At 42.3% G+C, this 26919-nt stretch overlaps 1 protein-coding gene across 6 annotated transcripts in view; it reads right to left on the bottom strand.

Moving 5' to 3' along the window:
• The window catches only part of shank3a (SH3 and multiple ankyrin repeat domains 3a), a 1110717-nt gene that overhangs the window by 74613 nt on the left and 1009185 nt on the right, over positions 1–26919 (bottom strand). For 5 of the 6 annotated variants that reach the window (XM_063072946.1, XM_063072948.1, XM_063072951.1 and 2 more), the window contains one exon: positions 5567–5590. The exons of the other annotated variant lie outside the window; for it this stretch is intronic. In XM_063072946.1, the coding sequence (XP_062929016.1) occupies positions 5567–5590 (24 nt within the window). The remainder of the gene's footprint in view (positions 1–5566; positions 5591–26919) is intronic. 6 annotated transcript variants of the gene reach the window in all.

Below are 26919 nucleotides of genomic sequence, written 5' to 3'. Positions count from 1 at the left end.
TGTGGACACCATATACATGGTGCAGAAGAGATTTACAGGATGTTGCCTGGATTGGTGAGCATGCCTTATGAGAATAGGTTGAGTGAACTCGGCTTTTTCTCCTTGGAGCGATGGAGGATGAGAGGTAACCTGATAGAGGTGTATAAGATGATGAGAGGCATTAATCGTGTGGATAGTCAGAGGCTTTTTCCCAGGGCTGAAATGGCTAACATGAGAAGGCACAGTTTTAAGTTGCTTGGAAGTAGGTACAGGGGAGATGTCAGGGGTAAGTTTTTTACGCAGAGGGTGTTGAGTGCGTGGAATGGACTGCTGGCGATGGTGGAGGATGTGGATATGATAGGGTTTTTTAAGAGACTCCTGAATAGGTATATTTAGCTCTGAAAAATAGAGGGCTATGGGACAGGAGGTTCTGTGGGTGAGAACAAGATTCCTCGATGGTGTGTTGCTTCCCGGGTGCCAGAGTCTGGGATATCTCGCATCAAGACTTCAGCATTCTTAAGTGGGAGGGAGAACAGCTCTAAGTCATGGTCCATGTAGGTACCAGTGACATGGATAGGACGAGTGATGAGGTTCATAGGCTGTAGGTGTAGGGTGGAGGGCTTAAGATTTTTGGATCATTGGGCTCTCTTCCAGGGAAGGGGATTAATATCCTCATGAGAAGATTTGTTAATGCTGCACGGTGGGGTTTAAACTAGAGATGCAGGGGGATGGGAAACAGAGTGCCCAAACAGTTGGTGGAGAGCTTGTGATGGCATATGTTGGTAATCAAAAGGTTGAGCAGAGTGTGACAAAATCAAAAAGGGTGATTCCAGGACTGAAGATGTTGTATCTGAATTCATGCAGTATATGGAATAAGGTAGATGAACTTGCAGCACAGTTGCAGATTGATAGGTATGATGTTGTAGGCATCACAGAATCATGGTTGAAAGATTATAGCTGGGAGCTTAATGCCTAAGGATACTCATTGTATCGAAAGGATAGGCAGGAAGTCAGAGGGGGTAGAGTTGCTCTGTTGGTAAAAAATGAAATCAAATCATTAGAAAGAGGTGACATAGTATCAGAAGGTGTTGAATCATTGTGGATAGAGCTAGAGAACTGCAAAAGTAAAAAGACCCTGATGGGAGTTGTATACAGACCCCCAAACAGTAGTAAAGATGTGGCCAACAAATTACAATGGGAGATAGAAAATCCATGCCAAAAGGCAAATGTTACAATAGTTATAGGGGGCTTTAGTACGCAGGTAGATTAGGAAAACCATGTTGGGGCTAGATTACAGGAGGGGGAATGTCTAGAGTGCCTATGAGATGGGTTTTTAGAGCAGCTCATGGTTGAGTCCGCTGGAGGATCAGCTATTCTGGAACGGGTGTTGTGCAGTGAAACAGAATTGATTAGAGAGCTTAACGTGAAAGAACTCTCGGGGCAAGTGATCATAATATGATTGAATTCACCCTGAAATTTGAGAAATTAGATGTATCAGTGTTACAGTGGAATAAAGGGAGTTACAGAGACGTGAGAGAGGAGTTGGCCAGAATTGACTGGAAAAGAACACTGGCAGGGATGATGGCAGAGCAGCAATGGCTGGAATTTCTGGAAGCAATTTGGAAGGCACAGGATATATACATCCCCGAGGAAGATGATTTCTAAAGGAAAGATGGCACAAACACAGCTAACAAGAGAAGTCAAAACCAACATAAAAGCCAAAGAGAGGATGTAAAGTAGAACAAAAATTAATGGGAAGTTAGAGGATTGCAAAGCTTATAAAAGCCAACAGAAGGCAACTAAAAAAGTCATTAAGAAGGTAAAGATGGAATATGAAAGTAAGCTAGCCAATAATATTAAAGAGGATATCAAAAGTTTCCTCAGATACATAAAGTGTCAAAGTGAGGCAAGAGTGGATATCAGACCACTGGAAAATGATGCTGTCAAGGTAGTAATGGGGAACAATGGAATAGCAGATGAACTGAATAAATATTTTGCATCAGTCTTCACTGTGGAAGACACTAGCAGCATGATGGATGTTCCAGGTGTCAGAGGGCATGAAGTGTGAAGTTACCATAACCAGAGAGAAGGTTCTTAGGAAACTGAAAGGTCTGAGGGTAGATAAGTCACCTGGACCAGATGGTGTACACCCTACGGTTCTGAAAGATGTGGCTGAAGTGACTGTGGAGGCATTAGTAAATGATCTTTCAAGAATCACTGGATTCTGCAATAGTTCCAGAAGACTGGAATTGCAAAAATTAATCAACTCTTCAAGAAGGGAGAGAGGCAGAAGAAAGGAAATTATAGGCCAATTAGTCTGACCTCGGTGGTTGGGAAAGTATTGGAGTTGATTATAAAGGATGAGGTCTCAGGTTACTTGGAGGCACATGATAAAATAGGCCATAGCCAGCATGGTTTCCTCAAGGGAAAATCTTGCCTGACAAATCCATTGGAATTCTTTGAAGAAATAACAAGACCAAGGAGAATCATTTGATATTGTGCACTTGGATTTTCAGAAGGCCTTTGACAAGGTGCCACACATGAGGCTGCTTAACAAGCTATTAACCCATGGTATTACAGGAAAGATTCTAAATGGATAAGGCAGTGTATGGTTGGGAGGAGGCAAAGAGTGGGAATAAAGTGGAACTTATTATATATCAACGATTTGGATGATGGAATTTGATGGTGTTGTTGCAAAGTTTACACACAATATGAAGATAGGTGGAGTAGCAGATGGTTTTGAGGAAGTAGGCAGGCCACAGAAGTACCTAGGTTAGGAGAATGGGCTAAGAAATTGCAGTTGGAATACAGTGTCGGGAAGTGTATGGTCAATCACTCTGGTAGAAAAAAATGAAAGGGTTGACTGTTTTCTAATAGGAGAGAAAATACAGAAATTTGAGGTGCAAAGGCTAAAGGTTAAATTGCAGGTTGAATCTGTGCTGATGAAGGCAAATACAATGTTAGCATTCATTTCAACAGGACTAGAATATAAAAGCAAGGATGTAACATTGAGACTTTATAAAGCACTGGTGAGGCCTCACTTGGAGCATTGTGAGCAGTTTTGGGCCCCTTATCTTAGAAACAATGTACTGAAACTACAGAGGGTTCAAAGGAGGTTCACAAAAATGATTCCAGGATTGAATGGTTTGTCACGTGAAGAGCATTTGATGTCTCTGGGCCTGTACTCACTGGAATGCAGAAGAATGAAGGGTGACCTCATTGAAATCTATCAAATGGTGAAAGATCTTGAAAGAGTTGATGTGGAGAGATTGTTTACTGTGGTGGAGAGTCTAAGACCAGAGGACACAGCCTCAGAATAGAGGGATGTTCTTTTGGTACAGAGGTGAGGAGGAATTTCTTTAGCCAGACAGTGTTGATTCTGTGGAATTCTTTGCACAGGCAGCTGTGGAGGCAAAGTCTTTATGTATATTTATGGCAGAGGTTGATAGATCCTTGATTGTTCAGGGCATGAGGGATACAGGGAGAAGGGAGGAGATTGGGGCTGAGAGAAAATTGCATCAGCCATGAAGAAATGGTGGAACAGGTGCAATAGACCAAATGGCCTCATTCTGTTCCTATATCTTATAGTCAAGAGCACAACAATGTCTATGCTCCCTGCTTACCTTCACTCTTGTCCAGGAAAGAGGACTACTGTTTCAATTAGCACTGTAAAAGAGCGGTATTCATCTAGCCTTTAGTTATTGCTTCCATCTGCAGTGTTGATGTTAACTTTCAGTTGGAGAGTTTTAGTTAATGGCTCTATTGGTCTAGCCTTTATTGTTTTTCCTTTAGTTCTGCACAGTTCTCGTTAAAGCCCGCGAACTGCTGACCTGCTTCAGTGTCTCTCTCTCTCTCTCTCTCTCTCCACACGGGCCAAAACCGCATATCGTGCCACTTGCTCTCCAAATATTACTTTCCTGAACTAATTAAATATTTTTCATATGCATCGAAGGGAGAAATTAATTATTTCACTTTCTGCCCTTGCCAAACGTCTGCTTCCAACATTTGAGAACTAATCCACATTTCCAGGTTCTTGCTGTGAAACTTTAATGCTGGAGGGCATTTTACAGAGCTTCTTTAAAATCTCCTGGATGTTGTGTTTAAGGGTCATCCTCTCATTTGCTTCAAAGAAGATGCTGATAATGGCTTGGAGCCCAGATTCTGAGCATGCACAAGTATTAATTGCACAGTAGAGTTCTGATATTTTCTAGCATGTAGTTGTTGAAGGCAGAACAGCTTCCCATCCGTTATGAAGATTAACCTACTTCTGTGGGAAACTTGATGGAGGTGAAGTGCAACATTGCAGTGAGAACATTTGAGAAATGTGTTGGGACAATGATGCTGCCTTTCGTGACACCAGTCATCTCTAAGAATGATTTTGTTGCAGACCTGTTGGTTAATATCACACTTTGCAGCAAGCATGAGATGGAGACAAGTTTCTTTGGGTCATTGAATATGAGAATATCCCAAGTTGTAGTAGTCAATAGCTTTATTAAGGTCAAAGGCAGCAACATGCACCATCTGATGCTGTTCCCTGCATTTCCTTGGAGTTACCATGTGGTAAACATCATATCCACTGTTCATAGGAGTGGAGAGAATTTGAAAGGGTGCAGATCAAAGTTGTCATGATAACAATTACATTAAAAACCCAACTGTTGTAAACAGGAAAGAAAAACAGAAACATTTTATAACAGATTGGTACAGTCATATCTTTGAAGAGAGAGAAAAAAGGAAAAGCAAGTGGTTACCTGAAATTATTAAATTCAATATTAAGTCCTGAAGGCTGCAACATACCCAGATGGAAAAAGAGATGCTATTCCATTAGTTTACATTGGACATGTCTGGAGCATTGTAGAAAGTTGAAGACAGACATCAAAAAGAATTAAAACAAAAGGACCTGAATCTTGGTATTATCCTAGTGACTGAATAGTGGTTCAGCAACATGGTCATCCAGTCACTTTTGTTTTCTCCTACATAACTAATTCAATCTTTTTAATGGCTAAATGTTTCAATCCTGCCAAGATTTTCATATATCTCTTCTGCACCCTCCTGACTACAATAATATCTTCCTTGTAGACTGACCAGAGCAGTATGTAGTAAATAATACTTAAACTGATTGCTTGTAATCCACCTGTAACTCTGCTCAGTTTCATACCTCATGTTCAATGAGTAGGACGAAAGTTTTGATTGTTTTTTAAAGAAATCTTCAATGGACTCACCATAGCGATTCAAAGCTCTTCTAAAGTGCTCATGAACTTTGTACTATTAAAGATTCTATTTAATCTCCTTTATCCTCCTTTGTATAGTGATCATACATCAATTCAACACATCCATTTAAACTTAACAGGAGCTGGTTACACCTGGCAAAAAACTGTAAAGCATATTTATACAATTAACTTCAAATATTTCACTAGTCATTTTTTTCCCTTTCATGTTCATATGGTTATGTTAGGTTTGGAATTATCACTGTTCTCTTAAAACTGCAAATTTACCATTCATTGAAGCGTGGCTGCTTGGGACAGCATCAACACACAAAAACACCATGAGAAGTAAAATGGCATTGTCAAGTTTTAAGAGAACGACTTACCTGTTTTCCTTCTGCGTACAGAGGCTTGGAAAGAAAAGAATTGAGGTGTTAGGCTGGAATGGAGAAATGAATGACAACATATACAAGTCTGAACTCTGAGGAATGGGTTAGTGTTCCATAGCAAAACACAGAACTTCCAGTTAAGAAGACAAACAGCCTGGACTGAAAGCTGTTAATAATGCAGGGCTAGAATCAACATGAGATCTTAGAATGTGGTGTGTTCTGCCCCATCGTGCATTATGTAACAACAGTGAAAGGAAAACATCAAAGAATTTTTTGGTGTACCTCGGAACCAATGTTCCCTTTGGTCTGTAATGACCAATGTGCACCAAAACCTTCTGCTGTACAAGTTTTTGCCCAGTAACAACAACATGTGCGTACTGAATTTTATATATAGAGGTATTCATTTTAACAGCTAGTAAAACACTGTCAATAAGAACATTGATCTACACTGGGTCTGATCGTTTTCGCTCTCATTCATCTGGACTCTCACAAAACATATGTAGCAGGCCTGTAGCAGGTAATGAACAATTTTCTCACCAGATCTTTTGCACACCATCCATATGTGAACTGCTTGCTAAATGATGCTCTAAAAAGTCAAGTTTCCAAATAACACTCTACTTCTTCCCACTTGCAAATTCTCCAGCAACTTTTGCATCACAACAATACACACAGGTAACAATACAACAGTTTCTCATATCTGCACATTCCTGACCTCATGAGCTTTCGGTGTAACAACTTCTACTGTTTTATTAAGCCATTCCGCTTGAAACAAACCAGCAGTTCTTTTGTGATTCACACCCTTTGCTTCTTTGGAAGTTAACACAGTGAATCAATAATTTCTTCAATTAAAAACAGTATAAATAAGCCAGTTCTAAAATCTGCAGACAAATCATTGCAAACTCTACATTGTCAACACTATCCACATCAGAAAGTGGAAAAGGAAATGTGATTGTGTACGATCGTGAAATGTACTTTACATGCCGATGAGGTAGAGGGTGACAACCTTTTGTGCTCAGTTTAAATTTCTTTGTGCACTAGTAGCAAACGATGTGTATGTACACACACATCTCAGAGGGAACACTAGTCAGAACCAAATTCCAAAGTAAATTTATTGTCAAAGTAGATATAGGTTACTATACATAACATGGACATAAATTTTCTTACTAAAATCCAGTATCTGCTAGAAAACATTTAGCCCAGAATTTGCATCAGATGACTGTTATGTTTCATTGATTTGGAAAATGTAAAAATAAAGGATCCTCTGTAGGATGGTGTTAGTGACAAACAGGCTGCAGTATTTATATCTGTTTGATCTAATTAAAAAAGATGAGTTACTTCTGAGTGCATTTCAATGCATCTATTTCTAGGAGGTGCTGACAGAATTAGCAGTGCAGACATACATTATCCAATCGTAAATTCTTTCACTCATTTCACTTTCTTGACTTGTTTGACTCTTTATTTTATTTTAGAAAGGATATACTGACATTGGAGAGGGTTCAGAGAAGGTTCACAAGAATGATTCCAGGAATGAAAGGGTTACTGCATGAGGAATGTCCGGCACCTCTTGGACTGTATTCCTTGGAGTTCAGGAGAATGAGGGGGGATTTCATAGAAACATTCCAAATGTTACAAGGCCTTAACAGATTAGATATGGCAAAGTTATTTCCCATGGTAGGGGAGTCTAGGACAAGAGGGCGTGACTTCAGGACTGATGGACGTCCATTTAGAACAGAGGTGCAGAGAAATTACTTTAGTCAGAGGGTGTAAATCTGTGGAATTTGTTGCCACGAGCAGCTGTGGAGGCCAAGTCACTGGGTGCATTTAAAGCAGAGATAGATAGGTTCTTGATTAACCAGGGCATCAAAGGGTATGGGGAGAAGGCAGGGGAGTGGGGATGACTGGAAGAATTGGATCAGCCCAAGATTGAATGGCGGAGCAGACTCAATGGGCCGAATGGCCTGCTTCTGCTCCTATACCTTATGGTCTTAACCAGTTGGTTCTTGAACTAACCAGCACAACTGTAATCACTACCTCAGTACAGCAAAACTATGACCACTTGGCACTTTTAGTTTGAGCTCTGTTTTCTTGTGCATAATTTATGTTGAATTTACATTTTGTTTGCAATCGTTGCTTGTCTGATGCTCTCTGCCTGCGATGCTGCTGTAAGCAAGTTTTCCATTGCACCCTTGCACACGTGGACTTGTTCAGATGACAACGAACCCAATGGTTCACTGGTTCCATTTAATATCAGAGATTGTATACAATATACAACCTGAAATTCTTACTCTTCACTGACATCCATGAAACAGAGAGAAATAAAGCCGAAAGAATGAATGACAGAAAAATGTTAGAAACTCAAAGCCACCCCTCCCCATCCCACACACAACCAGCAGCAAAGGCATCGCCCCCCCCACCACCACGCAAGCAATAGCAAGCCTCCAGAGATCAGGATCTACAGTCCTTCAAAAACTACCGTCTATCCCGACACTTCGATATCTCAACAGGCCCTTTCTCTCACTAATGAGGGAAAGAGAGAGATAGTGCCTGTCACAGCAAGAGGGGAGGGCAGCAGCTCACCATTGTTCCACACTGACACTAATCCGACCTTAATCTGTTTATTTTCAGCACGTTCCCAATCTCTAGATGTGTGTAGTATAAGAAATAAGGTGGATGATCTTGTTGCAATATTACAAGTTGCCAGGTATGATGTTGTGGCCATCAATGAATCGTGGATGAAGGATGGTTGTAGTTGGGAGCTGAATGTCCAAGGTTACACATTATATCAGAAGGATAGGAAGGTCGGCAGAGGGGGTGGTGTGGCTCTACTGGTAAAGAATGGCATCAAATCAGTAGGTAGATGTGACATAGGATCAGAAGATGTTGAATCCTTGTGGGTTGAGTTCAGAAACTGCAAAGATAAAAGGATGCTGATGGCAGTTATATACAGGCCTCCCAACAGTGGCTGGGAGGTGGACAACAGATTACAACAGGAAATAAAAAAGGCAAATAAAAAGGACAATGTTACGGTAGTCATGGGAGATTTTAACATGCAGGTCGATTGGGAAAATCAGGCTGGTAATGGATCTCAAGAGGGTGAGTTTGTTGAATGCCTAAAAGATAGCCTTTTAGAGCAGTTTGTTGTTAAGCCTACTAGGGGATTGCTATACTGGACTGGGTGTTATGTAATGAACCAGAGGCGATTAGGGAACTTAAGGTAAAAGAACCCTTAGGAATGAGTGATTACAATATGATTGAGTTGAACTTGAAATTTGATAGGGAGAAAGTAAAGTCTGATGTAGCAGTATTTCAGTGGAGTAAGGGAAATTACAGTGGTATGAGAGAAGAGTTGGCCAAAGTAAATTGGAAGGAGATGCTGGCAGGGATGTCAGCAGAGCAGCAATGGCGTGCGTTTCTGGGAAAAATGAGGAAAGTGCAGGACCTGTGTATTCCAAAAATGAAGAAATACTTAAATGGTAAAATAGTACAACCATGGCTGACAAGGGCAGTCAAAGCAATTGTAAAAGCAAAAGAAAGGGCATACATCAAAGCAAAAATTAGTGGGAGGATAGAGGATTGGGAAGCTTTTAAAAACCTACAGAGAGCCACTAACAAAAGTATTAGAAGGGAAAAGATGAAATATGAAAGCAAGCTACCAAATAATATCAATGTGGATAGTAAAAGTTTTTTCAAGTATACTAAAAATAAAAGAAAAATGAGGTGGATATAGCACCACTAGAAATCGAGGCAGGAGAAATAATAGCGGGGGACAAGGAGATGGCTGATGAACTAAATGAGTAATTTGCATCAGTCTTCACTGTGGAAGACACTGGCAGTGTGCCTGATGATGTTGTAGTGTGTGAAGGAAGAGAAGTGGGTGCAGTTACCGTTACAAGAGAGAAGGTGCTCAAAAAGCTGAAAGACCTAAAGGTACATAAGTCAGCCGACCAGAGGAACTGCACCCTAGGGTTCTGAAAGAGGTAGAATTAGAGATTGTGGTGCCATTAGAAATCATCTTTCAAAAATCATTGGACTCTGGCATGGTGGCAGAGGATGGGAAAATTGCAAATGTTACTCCACTCTTAAGAAAGGTGGAAGGCAGCAGAAAGGAAATTACAGAAACATAGAAACATTGAAAACCTACAACACAATACAGACCCTTTGGCCCACAAAACTGTGCCGAACATGTCCTTACCTGAGAAATTACCTAAGGTTAGTTACCCATAGCCCCCTTTATTTTTCTGAGCTCCATATACCTGTCCAGGAGTCTCTTAAAAGACCCTATCGTATCTGCCTCCACCACTGTCACCGGCAACCCATTCCACACACTCACCACTCTCTCTGTAAAAAACTTACCCCTGATATCTCCTCTGTACCTACTTCCAAGCACCTTAAAATTGTGCCCTCTCGTGCTAGCCATTTCAGTCCTGGGAAAAAGCCTCTGACTTTCCACACGATCGATGCCTCTCATCATCTTATATACCTCTATCAGGTCACCTCTCATCCTCTGTCGCTCCAAGGAAAAAAGGCGGAGTTCACTCAACCTATTCTCATAAGACATGCTCACCAATCCAGGCAACATCCTCGTAAATCTCCTCTGCACCTGTCCTATGGTTTCCACATCCTTCCTATCGTGAGGCAATCAGAACTGAGCACAGTACTCCAAGTGGGATCTGACCAGGGTCCTATATAGCTGTTACATTACCTCTCGGCTCCTAAACTCAGTCCCATGATTGATGAAGGCCAGTGCACTATAACCACAGAGTCAACCTGCGCATTAGCTTTCAGTGTCCTACGGACTCGGACCCCAAGAGCCCTCTGATCCTCCACACTGCCAAGAGTCTTGCCACTAATGTTATATTCTGCCACCATATTTGACCTACCAAAATGAACCACCTCATACTTATCTGGGTTGAACTCCATCTGCCACTTCTCAGCCCATTTTTGCATCTTATCAATGTCTCGCTGTAACCTCTGACAGCCCTCCACACTGGCCACAACACCCCCAACCATTGTGTCATCAGCAAATTTACTAACCCATCCCTCCATTTCTTCATCCAGGTCATCTATAAAAATCACGAAGAGTAGGGGTCCCAGAACAGATCCCTGAGGCACACCACTGGTCACCGACATCCATGCAGAATATGACCCATCTACAACCACTCTTTGCCTTCTGTGGGCAAGCCAGTACTGGATCGACAAAGCAATGTCCCTTTGGATCCCATGCCTCCTTACTTTCTCAATAATTCTTGCATGGGTACCTTGTCAGATGCCTTATACATATGCTCAAACACAGTAGCTTCTAACTTGCTGACTGTAATTCACAACACTGTTTTCTGCTGTACTCTGATAAAGGTTCTACTGAGTCCAGAGCAATTCCCCAGCACTTACCGCAGAAGTGGCACTCAATTGATCTGTGCCATACAAGACCTGACACTAGGAGATGTCCTCTGCTGATTTCAAAGTGTTCGAGAGGAGATTGGGTTGTGGTGACTCTGACAGCGGCTTGGGAAAAGGCTGTTGGGCAACCGACTGGATGCAACTGTTCAATCAACAGAATGGCTTTGGGTTTTGCAGTGGTGGGAGTAGCATGGGACAATATTAGCTCTGTAAACAATCAAACATCAGAAGAGTCTGCCTGATTCAAGGGTAGGGAAATACTGAGACATTAAAACAGACAGCTAATCGCCCCAGATTCTGGCAGAACAGCTCAGAGTTCCTGAGAATAAATGTGTATATGGGGAGGTGGGGTGGCAGAGGTTCATTTGAAGAAAAATGAAAAACAAACATTTAAAAGTGGAAGATAATAGATGTCTCTGAAACCCGTATAACAAATAGATAAGCTCGGACACCCTACAGATAATATCAAAGCAATGCTCTGAGGACTGCCTCAGAGTGCAAGGTTACTGTGATAAACATATGTGGAATTCGCATTGTTTGACATCTCTGCAGATGATTAGTCGTTCCATGAATAATTGTATCATAACATTTGATGATCCAGGACAGATGTTCGGAATATGTATCCTTAGTTTTGATTTTTGTAAAGTTCAGTCATGCAATGCACAAAAATGTGGCATCACAAAAGTGTCAGACAGTGAGTACTTCCAACAAGAAACAGAGGCTAAGCACCTATCCTTGATAGAGTCACAGAACACTACAGTACAGAAACAGGCCCTTCAGCCCACTTAGTCAGGGCTGAACCACCAATCTGCCTAGTCTTGTCAACCTGCAGCCGATCCATAGCCTTCCATACCACTTCCTTCCTTTTATCTACCTAAATTTCTGATAAATAATGAAATCGACCCCACGTCCACCACTTGCACCCACACCTCATTCCACAATCTCACCACCTTCTGAGTAAAGAAGTTCTCCCTTAAAACTTTTGTGACCAAAACTGCATACAATACTCCAAATTAGGCCTCACCAATGTCTTATACAACTTCAAAATACCATCCCAACTCCTGTACTCAATACTTTGATTTATGAAGGCCAAAGAGGCAGGAGCTTTCTTTCTGACCCTATCTACCTGTGACACCACTCTCAAGGAATTATGGACCCGTATTGCCAGATCCCTTTGTTCCACAGCAATCCTTGGTGCTCCACCACTCACTGTGTTTGACCTACCCTGGTTGATCCTCCCAAAGCACAACACCTCACACTTGTCTGCATTGAATTCCATCTGCTATTTTTCCAGCTAGTGCAGATGCCGCTACAAGCTTTGATAACCCTCCTTGCTGACCACTACACCCCAAATCTTAGTGTTATTTATAAATGTTCTAATCCAGTTTACCACATTATCATCCAGATTGCTGACGTAGATGACAAAGAACAAGGGACGCAGCACCGATCCCAGTGACACTCCACTAATCACAAGCCTCAGTGTCAGAGAGGCAACCACTTTCTGACTTCTTCCGCAAAGCTAATGTCTAATCCAATTTACTACCTCATCTTGAATGCCAAATGACAGAACCTACTTGACCAACCTCCCAATGCAGGGCCAGGTCAAATGCCTTACTAAAGTCCATTTAGACAATATCCAGTACCTTGCCTTCATCAACTTTCCTGGTAAGTTCCTCAAAAAACTCGATAAGATTGGTTAGACACGACTTACCATATACTATCCTTAATCAGCCCATATAACCATATAGCAATTGCAGCACGGAAACAGGCCATCTCGACCCTTCTAGTCCGTGCCGAACTCTTACTCTCACCTAGTCCCAACGACCTGCACTCAGCCCATAACCCTCCATTCCTTTCCTGTTTATATAGCTGTCCAATTTAACTTTAAATGCCAACGTTGAACCTGTCTCAACCACTTCTGCCAGAAGCTCGTTCCACACAGCTACCACTCTCTGAGTAAAGAAGTTCCCCCTCATGTTACCCCTAAACTTTTGCTCTTTAACTCTCAACTCATGTCCTCTTGTTTGAATCTCCCCACTCTCAATGGAAAAAGCCTATCCACGTCAACTCTATCTATCCCCCTCATAATTTTATATACCTCCATCAAGTCCCCCTCAACCTTCTACGCTCCAAAGAATAAAGACCCAACTTGTTCAACCTTACTCTGTGACTTAGGTGATGAAACCCAGGTAACATTCTAGTAAACCTTCTCTGTACTCTCTCAATTTTGTTGACATCTTTCCTATAATTCAGTGACCAAAACTGTACACAATACTCCAAATTTGGCCTCACCAATGCCTTGGACAATTTCAACATTACATCCCAACTCCTATACTCAATGTTCTGATTTATAAAGGCCAGCAAACCAAAAGCTTTCTTCACCACTCTATTCACATGAGATTCCACCTTCAGGGAACTATGCACCATTATTCCTAGATCCCTCTGTTCTACTGCATTCTTCAATGTTCTACCATTCACCATATATGTCCTATTTTGATTAGCCCTACCAAAATGTAGTACCTCACATTTATCAGCATTAAACTTCATCTGCCATCTTTCAGCCCACTCTTCTAACTGGCCTAAATCTCTCTGCAAGCTTTGAAAACCTACTTCATTATCCACAACTCCACCTATCTTAGTGTCACCTAGATACTTATAAATCCAGTCCCTTAGAATACTTCCAATAACTTTTCCACTACTGATGTTAGGCACACCAGCCTATAATTCCCTGGCTTATCCTTACAGCCTTTCTGAAACAGTGGAAAACATATGCTATCCTCCAATCCTTCGGCACCTTGTCCATGGATAAGGAAGATTTAAATATCTCTGCTAAGGCCCCTGCAGGTTCTGCACCAGCTTCCCACAGGATCCAAGGGAACTGATTGTCGGGCCCTGGGGATTCATCTGTTCTAATTTGCCTCAAGACAGAAACACTTCCTCTATAATCTGTATAGGCTCTATGACCTCGCTGCTGTTTTGAGTCACACCTACAGATTCTGTGTCCATTTCCCGAATAAATACAGATACAAAAAATCCATTTAAGATCTCCTGCATTTCTTTTGGCTACACACATAGATTATCAATTAGATCTTCCAGAGGACCAATTTTATCCCTTGCTATGCTTTTGCTTTTAATATATCTGTAGATGCTCTTAGGGTTCTGCTTCACATTGTCGGCTACAGCAACCACATCTTCTTTTAGCCCTTCTGATTTCTTCCTTAAGTGTTCTCTTGCATTTCTTGTGCTCCTCAAGTACCTCATCTGTACCTCCAACTTCCGGTAATTCCCTCCCCCTCCCTTCCTCTATCCCTATGTCACTCTGCCCCCTCCCCCAGCTGCCTATCATCTCCCTCATGTTTCCAGCTTCTTCTACTACCCATTGTTTTCCCCTATTCCTTCTTCACCTTTCCTGCCTATCACCTCCCCCGCCCCTTTAACTTTCCCCTTACTGGTTTTTCACCTGGAACCTACCAGCCTTCTCCTTCCCACCCTCCCCCCACCTTCTTTATAGGGCCTCTGCCCCTTCCCTCTACAATCCTGATGAAGGGTTCTGGCCCGAAACGTTGACTGATTGTTTCCACGGATGCTGCCCGACCTGCTGAGTTCCTCCAGCGTGTTGTGAGTGTTCCTCATTTGTTTCTTCCTGCCTGTACCTGCTATGCATTTCCTTCTTTTTCTTAACAAGGGCCTCAATATCTCTCGAAAACCAAAGCTCCTTAAAAGCTTTTATACTTGTCTTTTATTCTGACAGGATCAAACAAGCTATGTAATCTCAAAATGTCAGCTTTGCATATTTACCAAGTATACTTTTGCCGGAAAACAGCCTGTGCCGATCCATATTTGCCAGATCCTTTTTGATACCATCAGACTTGGCCCTTCTCCAATTTAGAATCTCAACCAGAGGACCAGGCCCATCATTTTCCATAATTATCTTAAAACTAATGGCATTATCATCTAGTGTTCCCCTATACAAATTTCTGTCAACTGCCCTGTCTCAGTCTCCAATAGGAGATCTCATAATGCACTCTCTCTAGTTGGCACTTCTATGTACTGATTAAGGAAACTTTCGTGAATAAATTTGACAAACTCTATCCCATCTAGACCTTTTACAGCATGGAGTCTGAGTCAAATATGGAAAGTTAAAATCACCTGCAACAACGTTATGTTTCTTGCAACAGCCTGTGATCTCGCTACAAATTTTATCCTCTAAATCCCACGGACTGTTGGGTGGTCTATAGTTTAATTCCATTAATGTAGTTGTACCTTTGTTATACCTGTAAAGCCTCACTAAGCAAGCTCTCCAGTCTGTTCTAACTAAGCACTGCTGTGACATTTTCCCTGACCAATAATGCCACTCCTTCCCCCTTCATACCTCCTAATCTATCCTATCTGAAACAACGAACACCAGAACACTGAGCTGTCAGTCCTGTCCTTCCTGCAACCAAGTCTCTCCGATGGCTACAATATTATAATTCTGTATGCTGATCCATGCCCTAATCTGATTTGCCTTATCTACAATGCTCCTTGCAATAAAATATACGCAGCTCAGAACATTAGTCCCACCATACTTGACGTTTCTCTTTTGTACGCAGGCTTGAGAACATCTTTCTTCACATCTTTCTGGTATCTGTACCAACACTCTGGTTCCCATCCCCCTGCAACTCTTGTTTAAATCTCCCCTGTGCTGCATTAGCAAACCTTCCCGTTAGAGTATTAGTCCCCTCCAGTTCAGGGGCAAACTGTCCCTTCTGTACAGGTCCCACCTTCCCTGGAAGAGAGCCCAATAATCCAAAATCCTAAAGTTCTTCCCTTCTGCACCAACTCCTTAGCCACATGTGAAACTGTACGATCTTCCTAGTTCAGGCCTCACCAAGATGTGGCATGAGTAGCAATCCTGAGATTACAACTGTGTAGGTCCTGTCCTGTAATTTAGCACCTAACTCCCTGAACTCACTTTGCAGGACCTTGTCACCCATCCTACCGTGTCGTTGGTACTGACAAGGACCACAGCCTCTGGCTGCTCACCCTCCTACTTAAGACTCAATCTGAGATGTTCCTGAATCTGGCACCCAGAACGCAACAAACACCTGGGAATCTTGTTTGTTCACAGGACATCCTTTCTGTTCTCCTAGCCAAAAAATTCCCCTATCAATTCTGCCTGCCTCTTCTCTCCCTCCCTCTCTTCTGAGCCACAGGGGCAGACTCCAAGCCAAAGACCTGACTGCTGTGCTTTTCCTCTGCTAGGTCATCTCCTCCAACAGTATCCAAAGCAGTCTAGCTCTTGTTGAGGGGGACGGCCACAGGGGTATTCTGCACTGGCTGCCATCCCCTTTCCCCCCTCCTGACAGTCACCCAGGAACCTGTGTCCTGCACCTTGGGTGTAACTACTTCCCTGTATATCCTGTCTACCAACCCCTCAGCCTCCCGAACGACCAGTTCCAATGCCAACTCCTTAACAGGGTTTGCTAGAAGCGGCAGCTGCATGCAGTTCTTGCAGATGTAGTTGTCTGGGACCCTGGAGGTCTCTCTGCCTTCCCACATCCTGGAAGAAGCACATTCCAGTACCCTGTCTGGCATCCCCACAGTTCTAAATGTGAAATAAGAAAGAAAGAATAAATAAATAAGTACCAGAAACAAAATTGGCCAATGCTCTCCTTGCTGAAGTGTTGATGAGTCAAAGCCCACTCTAACTCTGGCCCGCTCAGACAGTGGCTGCTTGGTACTTGAGGACATTACCACTGCACAGTAGCCCAGCATCAAATGGACGTCACTATTGACCACAATCTCAAGTGAAGCAGCTGCAATGAACACTGTGAGAACCCTCAGAATCCTGTAACTCACGTCCTGACACCCAAAGCCTTTCCAGCATCAACACAGCTCAAGAGAACAGCTTCCCTGGACAACACTGACTAAGGTCGGTACCATTCAAAGTATAACAGCCTGCTTGATTGGCATCCCACCCATGACCATCACGCACCCTAGGCTGCAGGGTGTACCATCTATAAAATGCATTGGAGCTGATCGCTGTTGGTTTGTGATGTTTTAATCCAAGGTTCTTTTACAAGTCAGGAAAGAGGTACAAAACTTGTTGCTTCACAGTTGTCTTACTGGGAGTTGACAGAACAAAGGAAATAGGAACAGAAGAGTTTGGGGTCTATCAGCTGAAGAGAGAAAGGAAGCTAACTTTGCGATTCCGCCCTTTTATACTACAAAAATAAAGAAAATTGTATTCAAATTTGTGGAGTTAACCAATTAGAAAGTCACTATTCAAATAATGCAGAACAAAGAAGCTTCTAGAGATTTCCAGAACTATATTTTGTATAAGCACTAGGGGAACACTGAACTTTCATAATAAATTGTTCTATGAATATAAAAGACAAGCAGATTGTTAAACTGCAAAGAAAATATCAATTACAAACATCACCTAACTGCTCTGACAGCACCTCTCAGAATGGTGTGTCTACCACCAAATTGGACACGGCGGCAGGCCTAGCGGTACGCCACCATATTGCACGCCAACCGGCTTGAAAATGTCACGCTATTCCTACACTATCACTGGACCTACGTAAATCCTGAAATTCTCCTCCAAAAGCACAATGGTTGTTGGAGATAATGGCTCGCCTCCGACTTCACAAGGACAGTAACTGCTGACCTTGATAGTGAAGCCAGTCCAATGAAATATAGAAATGAAGGAATTTCAGAACTAAGCACGACTATTCTTCTTAAAAGACAGAGGCTTACAATTCATTACAGCATATACAGTCAAGGATTGCCGTTCTTTGTAATCTATTCAGGTCCTACTAACTAAAATAAAGAAAGAAAGATCTATAGTGGCTTTTGGGTGACCTTCAGAAAGCACAAGACTGGAGTCTCAATCCACACACTTGTCGAAGTGGTAGCAATGCTAATGAGACTGTCAATTGCCTTCTGGAAAGAGATGCAGTAGCCTTTGTTGAAGGTCTGCCCAAGCAGCTGTCCAGTACAGGTTTCTGTGATTGTTTTTAGGGATGCATATTGAAATGGCATTGACTGCTGCTGGAAGATTATCAGCTTGGTGAAAGCTATAACTAGGTGCCGCAGACTAGCACGTTCCAAGAAGCAGGGACACATATTGAGGAACAAACTGAAACTTACTGCAGCAACCACAAAAGGCATAGTTTAGGCTCTTCCTGCCATTGGTCACTGAGGGGCTTGGTCTTATATTATAGTCTCTCAAATTTATTACTGATGCAATATTTGGGAAGGAAAAATTGATGCTATGTTGAAATATACATATTGTAAAATAATATAATAACCTGTTTGTTATTATGTATTATATCAATCTTATGAATAAAGTACATTTTTGGAAAAAAATTATGAAGTGAAAATTAATGAGACAGTGTTATCACAGTATTCCAAAAGTGTGACGAGGTTGAGGCCAGTAAAAGTTTCAGGATAACAGCAATTGGGACAGCGATAGCAAACCATCAAATACAGACCCTCAAAACAATTTAGACTTTTCCGGATTTTACTGGGAAGTGCAAGACAAACAGAATAATCTCATCCTCAAATGTTACACACAGAATTGATGATGGCCTATACAGACAGATGACACCGGGTGGCAACAGCAGCTCACAAAGTAGAGAATTCGCAAAACCTAATGTGTCAGAAGGACTCCACAAATTCAAAAGTTATTTAGGAGTTTAAGGGAGAAAAGAAATGACTGCCACTTCCTTCTGTAACCCCTTTCCCATTTACAGATTTTGGATTTGTACAGTGAGTGTGAAATACAAACTTACCAGAAATAGAGAGAGTGGGAGGAGCATGATTAGGCATACAAAGAGACAATATGTCCATAAATGTTTGACTTCCCATGGGTAACATTGCTTTGGTGCGGTTTTAACATTTCTGGTATGAAAGAGAAGGCTTAAAGTTTGAAGAAAACGGTATGCAGAATAATACGAAATTAATATCAAAAATGTTACCATCAGGCTTTTCATAACATACTATTGTAAAAAGGTTCTGTAAAACACTAGTTGAACACTTCATGTGTAACCAAACGATTAGAAAAAGAGAAAAAAAAATCTATTGCAAATGTTATTGTTGCCCTGAGAAAGAAATAGGTAAGTATTTACATTTTCAGCTTTAATTTAAAAAAGTTAAAGCTAGATGGATTGTGTTTTGTTTCTATATGAAGACAGCAATTAGATAAGAGATACAAAAACTGTTTTAAAAGTGCATGTGTCTTGTTTGCTTTGGACTGAGCACCACAGTCTTCTCCATTCATTGAGTTCAAAGCTCTGCTGTCACATCTGCGAAGTTGAAATCATTTAACATTTCAACAATTGTCTTTTTTTTTACTTACATGTGCTGTTTAAATTTGCAAACTTTATCTAATTATGTACAGATCTATCTTTGAGAAATGAATCAAGCTTTTGGTTTAAACGGAGTGAATATTTTGGCACGTAACTGGCAATGTGGTACTTCTGCGTTCATAACGCATTACTGAGATCAATATTTCTAAGAGTTATAGAAGCAAAAAGGTAATTATTGAAGTTGTTCATTTTTGTCCAGTTTTATGGACTAAGAAGAGGAAAACATTAAATTAGCTGTTTTAGGTGTCTTTAAGCTGCAAATTTCATTTTGATTAAGCTGTGTAAAACATTTACAAAGTTTCCTGTCATAAAAATATTATTATTTTATGCAGTTAAAAATAAAAGTATGTGGTCTATTTCAAATCAAGCAATGATGCAACACAGCTTCTTCCCTCCTTCCTTATGATTTTGATAGGAATTGGATGCTGCCTTGAAAGGCAAAAATTGAATGAATCACTGATGGGACAAAGAAAGAGAAAATTATTTTATTCCCATTCTTAAAAATTATAGGAGTTCCTTTGTTTACAAGTGACTACCATCCCTCATTACACCACCATCAACTGGTTGTCACCATTGACCTGAGTCTAAGTGTACTGTGGTCATGAGTATCCTACAACTCATTTCCTGAAAAGCCAAAGCCTTCGAAGCATACACACAGCACAAATAGAATGCTTGTCTGACCAGAACTGAGATATTTGAAGCTAATGTTAATAACGTAAGTAGTAAGTTTGCAGGGGACCGCAGATTCAGCCAGCTCCATCACAGGCACAACCCTTCCCATCACTGAATACATTTTCAAGAGGTGGTGCCTCAGTGTGGCAGAACCATCATTAAGGACTCTCAACATCTAGGACATGTTCTCTTCTTGTTACTACGTTGGGGCGAGACAGAAGAGCCTCAAGTCCCACAACAGTTCAGACACAGCTTCTTCCCCTCCAATATCAGGTTTCCGAATGCAACATAAATCCATGAATATTACCTCATTATCCCATTTTTGTACTATTTATTTGTTTTGTAATTTATAATAATTGTATGTCTCTGTGCTGTACTACCACTGCAAAACAACAAATTTCTGACAGTGATAACAAACCTGATTCTGACGACACCAAACTTGGTCATGTCACAGACAGAGAAGAGGATTGTCTAAGTTTACCAGGGGATCTAGACCAGCTTGGGAAGCGGGTTAGTGAATGGCTAAAGGAATTAACTCATACAAATGCTAGTTGTTGCACTTTGGCAAGTTAAACAAGGGCTGTACTTACACAGTAAACCATAGGGCCCTGGAAAATGTTATAGAACAGAGGGACATGGGCAACACGTACATAGTTTGGCCAGGTGGATTCAGAATTGGCTTGCCTGCAGCAGGCAGAGGGTGGTGGTGGAGGGAGTACATTCAGATTGGAGGATTGTGACTAGTGGTGTCCCACAAGGATCTGTTCTGGGACCTCTACTTTTTGTGATTTTTATTAACGATCTGGATGTGGGGGTAGAAGGGTGGGTTGGCAAGTTTGCAGATGACACAAAGGTTGGTGGTGTTGTAGATAGTGTAGAGGATTGTCAAAGATTGTAGAGAGACATCGATAGGATGCAAAAGTGGGCTGAGAAGTGGCAGATGGGAGTTCAACCCGGAGAAGTGTGAGGTGGTACACTTTGGAAGGACAAACTCCAAGGTACAATGTAAATGGCAGGATACTTGGTAGTGTGGAGGAGCAGAGGGATCTTGGGGTACATATCCACAGATCCCTGAAAGTTGCCTCACAGGTGGATAGGGTAGTTAAGAAAGCTTATGGGGTGTTAGCTTTCATAAGTCGAGGGATAGAGTTTAAGAGTCGCGATGTAATGATGCAGCTCTATAAAACTCTGGTTAGGCCACACTTGGAGTACTGTGTCCAGTTCTGGTCACCTCACTATAGGAAGGATGTGGAAGCATTGGAAAGGGTACAGAGGAGATTTACCAGGATGCTGCCTGGTTTAGAAACATAGAAACATAGAAAAATAGGTGCAGGAGTAGGCCATTCGGCCCTTCGAGCCTGCACCGCCATTTATTATGATCATGGCTGATCATCCAACTCAGAACCCCACCCCAGCCTTCCCTCCATACCCCCTGACCCCCGTAGCCACAAGGGTCACATCTAACTCCCTCTTAAATATAGCCAATAAACTGGCCTCAACAGTTTCCTGTGGCAGAGAATTCCACAGATTCACCACTCTCTGTGTGAAGAAGTTTTTCCTAATCTCGGTCCTAAAAGGCTTCCCCTCTATCCTCAAACTGTGACCCCTCGTTCTGGACTTCCCCAACATCGGGAACAATCTTCCTGCATCTAGCCTGTCCAATCCCTTTAGGATCTTATACGTTTCAACCAGATCCCCCCTCAATCTTCTAAATTCCAACGAGTACAAGCCCAGTTCATCCAGTCTTTCTTCATATGAAAGTCCTGCTATCCCAGGAATCAATCTGGTGAACCTTCTTTGTACTCCCTCTATGGCAAAGATGTCTTTCCTCAGATTAGGGGACCAAAACTGCACACAATACTCCAGGTGTGGTCTCACCAAGGCCTTGTACAACTGCAGTAGTACCTCCCTGCTCCTGTACTCGAATCCTCTCGCTATAAATGCCAGCATACCATTCGCCTTTTTCACCGCCTGCTGTACCTGCATGCCCACTTTCAATGACTGGTGTATAATGACACATAGGTCTCGTTGCACCTCCACTTTTCCTAATCGGCCACCATTCAGATAATAATCTGTTTTCCTATTTTTGCCACCAAAGTGGATAACTTCACATTTATCCACATTAAATTTCATCTGCCATGAATTTGCCCACTCACCCAACCTATCCAAGTCACCCTGCATCCTCTTAGCATCCTCCTCACTGCTAACACTGCGACCCAGCTTCGTGTCATCCGCAAACTTGGAGATGCTGCATTTAATTCCCTCATCCAAGTCATTTATATTGTAAACAACTGGGGTCCCAGCACTGAGCCTTGCGGTACCCCACTAGTCACCGCCTGCCATTCTGAAAAGGTCCCGTTTATTCCCACTCTTTGCTTCCTGTCTGCTAACCAATTCTCCACCCACACCAATACTTTACCCCCAATACCGTGTGCTTTAAGTTTGCACACTAATCTCCTGTGTGGGACCTTGTCAAAAGCCTTTTGAAAATCCAAATATACCACATCCACTGGTTCTCCCCTATCCACTCTACTAGTTACATCCTCAAAAAATTCTATGAGATTCGTCAGACATGATTTTCCTTTCACAAATCCATGCTGACTTTGTCCGATCATTTCACCGCTTTCCAAATGTGCTGTTATCACATCCTTGATAACTGACTCCAGCAGTTTCCCCACCACCGACGTTAGGCTAACCGGTCTATAATTCCCCGGTTTCTCTCTCCCTCCTTTTTTAAAAAGTGTGGTTACATTAGCCACCCTCCAATCCTCAGGAACTAGTCCAGAATCTAACGAGATTTGAAAAATTATCACTAATGCATCCACTATTTCTTGGGCTACTTCCTTAAGCACTCTAGGATGCAGACCATCTGGCCCTGGGGATTTATCTGCCTTCAATCCCTTCAATTTACCTAACACCACTTCCCTACTAACATGTATTTCGCTCAGTTCCTCCATCTCACTGGACCCTCTGTCCCTTACTATTTCTGGGAGATTATTTATGTCCTCCTTAGTGAAGACAGAACCAAAGTAATTATTCAATTGGTCTGCCATGTCCTTGCTCCCCATAATCAATTCACCTGTTTCTGTCTGCAGGGGACCTACATTTGTCTTTACCAGTCTTTTCCTTTTTACATATCTATAAAAGCTTTTACAGTCCGTTTTTATGTTCCCTGCCAGTTTTCTCTCATAATCTTTTTTCCCCTTCCTAATTAAGCCCTTTGTCCTCCTCTGCTGAACTCTGAATTTCTCCCAGTCCTCAGGTGAGCCACTTTCTCTGGCTAATTTGTATGCTTCTTCTTTGGAAGTATGCATTATGATCAGAGGTTAAGGGAGCTAGGGCTTTACTCTTTGGAGAGAAGGAGAATGAGAGGAGACATGATAGAGGTGTACAAGATAATAAGAGGAATAGATAGAGTGGATAGCCAGCGCCTCTTCCCCAGGGCACCACTGCTCAATACAAGAGGACATGGCTTTAAGGTAAGGGGCGGGAAGTTCAAGGGGGCTATTAGAGGAAGGTTTTTTACTCAGAGAGTGGTTGGTGCGTGGAATGCACTGCCTGAGTCAGTGGTGGAGGCAGATACACTAGTGAAGTTTAAGAGACTACTAGACAGGTATATGGAGGAATTTAAGGTGGGGTCTTATATGGGAGGCAGGGTTTGAGGGTCAGCACAACATTGTGGGCCGAAGGGCCTGTACTGTGCTGTAATATTCTATGTTCTATGTTCTATCTTCTCTGAATGTGGAGTTATTGGTAAACACGATGGTCAAGAAGACATGACGTTTTCCTTTAGTGGTCAGGTTTTTGATTACAAGAGCTGGGATGTCATGTAACAGGTGTACAGGACGTTGGTGCTACTGCACCCAGAATATTGTGTACAGTTCTAGTCACCTGGATATGGGAAGAATGTAATTATACTGGGAAGTGTGCATAAAAGATTTCGTCTCTGACAAAGCTGTGGCTCAGACTTAGTTGTTTTTAGGTTCATAGAAATGGTTTTGGGGACAGAGAAGGGAGTTAAGAGTCAGGTTAGGGTTCAGGGATAGGGATGTGGGGGGAGTTAGAGGTCAGGCTGCTGTCTAGTCTGCTCTGTGCTCTCTGCTCCAAGGCCAGCAACATGGATGTGTGAGGAAGGATATTCCTGCTTGTGTGAGGAAAGATATTCCCGGTTGGATGTTAGGCTAGCAGACCAGCAAGGACGAGGGTTGATGCACTCCCCCAGATCAGTGAGTCATTGCCGGGTTTGGGATTGGAGGTCCATGCAGGTAGAGGGCATGAGGGCCAGTGAAACCCTAGATAAATGAGCTGGTGAAACCAGAGTTTAAGACTTAATGTTCAGGAGTGAATCCCGAGCTTGAGGTCTGGAGTTTGAAGCTTGAGATCTCACTCGTCATCAGTGGTGAGTTCTGGGGTCAGTACCAAAGATAGAAGCCCAGAAGTCAATAGGGAATTCAGAAGTCAGGGCTCAATGTTCGAAGTCTGATTCTGCAAGTTCACGTGCAAGTCCATTTGGGAAGTCGAAGGCCCAATGTCTGTGAGTCCGAGTTCAAGTCCACTGGAGGCAGGAATCCCAGAGGTGGTCTGTCCAGGAGTCAGAGGACAGAGGAATGTGAGAGTGAGTGAGTGCGTGTGTGTGTGTGTGAATGAATGTGTGTGTGTGAGTGTGTGTGAGTGTGAGTGTGAGTGTGTGTGTGTGTGTGTGTGTGAATGTGTGTGTGTGTGAGTGTGAGTGTGAATGTGAGTGTGTGAGTGTGTGCGTGTGAATGTGTGTGTGTGTGAATGTGTGTGTGTGAGTGTGTGTGTGTGTGTGTGTGAATGTGTGTGTGTGAGTGTGTGTGTGTGTGAGAGAGAGAGAGTGTGTATGTGTGTGTGTGAGAGAGAAAGTGTGTATGTGTGTGAGTGTGTGTGTGTGTGTGTGTGTGTGTGTGTGTGTGTGTGTGTGCGTGTGTGTGAGAGAGAATGAGAGTTAAGGGGCTTGTTTTGCTTTTGTTTTCTTGCTGGTATGTTCAACACACATGTTATGTTGGTGCTAGAATGTGTGGTGACCATTGTGGGCTAATCCCTACACATCCTTAAGGTGCATTAGTTGGAAATGCAAACAATGCATATCAATGTATATTCTGATGTACATGTGATAAATAAATAATTAGATAAATAAACAAACGAACATTGATAAGGATATTAATGGGACTGGAGGGCTTGAGTTATAAGGACAGAATGGATAAAAAGGTACTTTATTCCCTGGATCCTAGGACTGGCGGGGTGGGAGGTGGAGGTCAGTCTAATTCTAAGGGGGTTAAGGTGAGAGGGGAAAGTGGTTCTGATGGGTAACTTTTTCATATAGAGGGCGGTAGGTAAATGGAACGAATTGCCAGAGGAAGTGGTGGGGCAGACACAATTGTAATATTTAGAAGATAATTTGACAGATGCATGGATGGAAAAGATTTGGAGGGATGTAGGCCAAACACAGGAATGGGATGAGCTCAAGTAGATAACTTGATGGGCAAGTAGAAGTTAGTTGAAAGGGCCTGTCTCTATGGCGTCCGTCTCTATGACAAGCGAAGACAAGTTACAGCTTTATGAGGCAGGAGATAGAGAGAATAGGTTGGAAGCAACTGTTAAAGGGGAAGTTCATAATCGAAATGTGAGAATCACTTAAAGACCAGCTGAATCAAATTCAGGACCATCAAGTTCCATGATCACAGTCCATGGCGGTGCTGGCTCGAAGGGCCGAATGGCCTACTCCTGCACCTATTGTCTATTAAGTTCCAGTGAAAAGGAAAGGAGGGAAGGATCCTTGAATGAAAAGAGAAGTTGTAAATTTAGTCTAAAAGAAAAAGAAAGCATATACAAAGCTTACAAAGCTGAAATCAGGAATATGGAAAAAGCAAGAAAAAACCCAAGCAGGGAATTAGTGCCAAAAGGGGCCATAAAATAGTCTGGTGAGAAAGAATGAGGAAAATCCAAAGGCACTTTATACATACCGTAAAAACACATGAGTAACTAGGACCACTCAAGAGTAAAGGAGGAGATTTATACCTGGAACCAGAAGATGTGAATGAGGTACAAAATAAATACATCACATTGTTATTCACTGAAATGAAAGACAAGGAGATAGTGAGATCAGTGTGGGGTATGCCAATTAGCTAGCTCATGCTTCAAGTTGGTCTACTGAAGAAGTTCTAGTTCAAATTGAAGTTTAATTGTCATTCAACCATACCCATGAATACAGCCAAACAAAACAGCACTCCTCTGGGTCATGGTGCAGAACACAGTGCCAACGGTCACATACAGCACACAGTATACATAGTTACTGTAGCAGAAAAACATACAAAGACAAATATATATAGCCCAAGTTCCTGAATGTCATAGCCTGTAGCTTGATTGATGGTGCAGCAATCTTCATCACACACTAGCGCAGCTGCAGACAAATGCAATCCAACTCATCTTCCACCAAGCAAACACTGGAGAGCAGCACTGGTGGGACGGACAATCTCAATCCCCGCACAGACCACAGATCTCTCCCACACCAGCTCCAACAATTCCTTCCCTGGGCAACTGTGGAAGGCAATCCCACCGCATCGAGGGCCTAGTCTGTGCAACAATGGAGGCCACACATCCACCACTGCCCCCCCCACCCCCAAGCCGGTCTTGACAGAGGACCAGTGAACTGGAATTGCAATATTCTACATTACTGATGTTCAACAGGGTCTTCAATCACAAGAAAAAGGTCTAAGACAATCAGTTGCACTGTTTATTAGTCAAAGTTCCCAGGGCCTGATGGGCTCTATCCCAGGTTATTGAGAGAAGAAAGAGGGATTTCTGTGGCCTTGACAAAGATCGTGGCTATCTACTTAGTCACTGCTTTATTCTTTGTGTAGCTTCAATTCCGTCTACAAATTTGCCAATGACACCACTGTTGTTGGA

The sequence above is a fragment of the Mobula hypostoma genome, chromosome 20, assembly GCF_963921235.1.
Source record: "Mobula hypostoma chromosome 20, sMobHyp1.1, whole genome shotgun sequence".
Taxonomy (NCBI): domain Eukaryota; kingdom Metazoa; phylum Chordata; class Chondrichthyes; order Myliobatiformes; family Myliobatidae; genus Mobula; species Mobula hypostoma.
The sequence above is the reverse complement of the archived record's forward strand: the minus strand, read 5'-3'. Positions and strand labels throughout refer to the sequence as shown.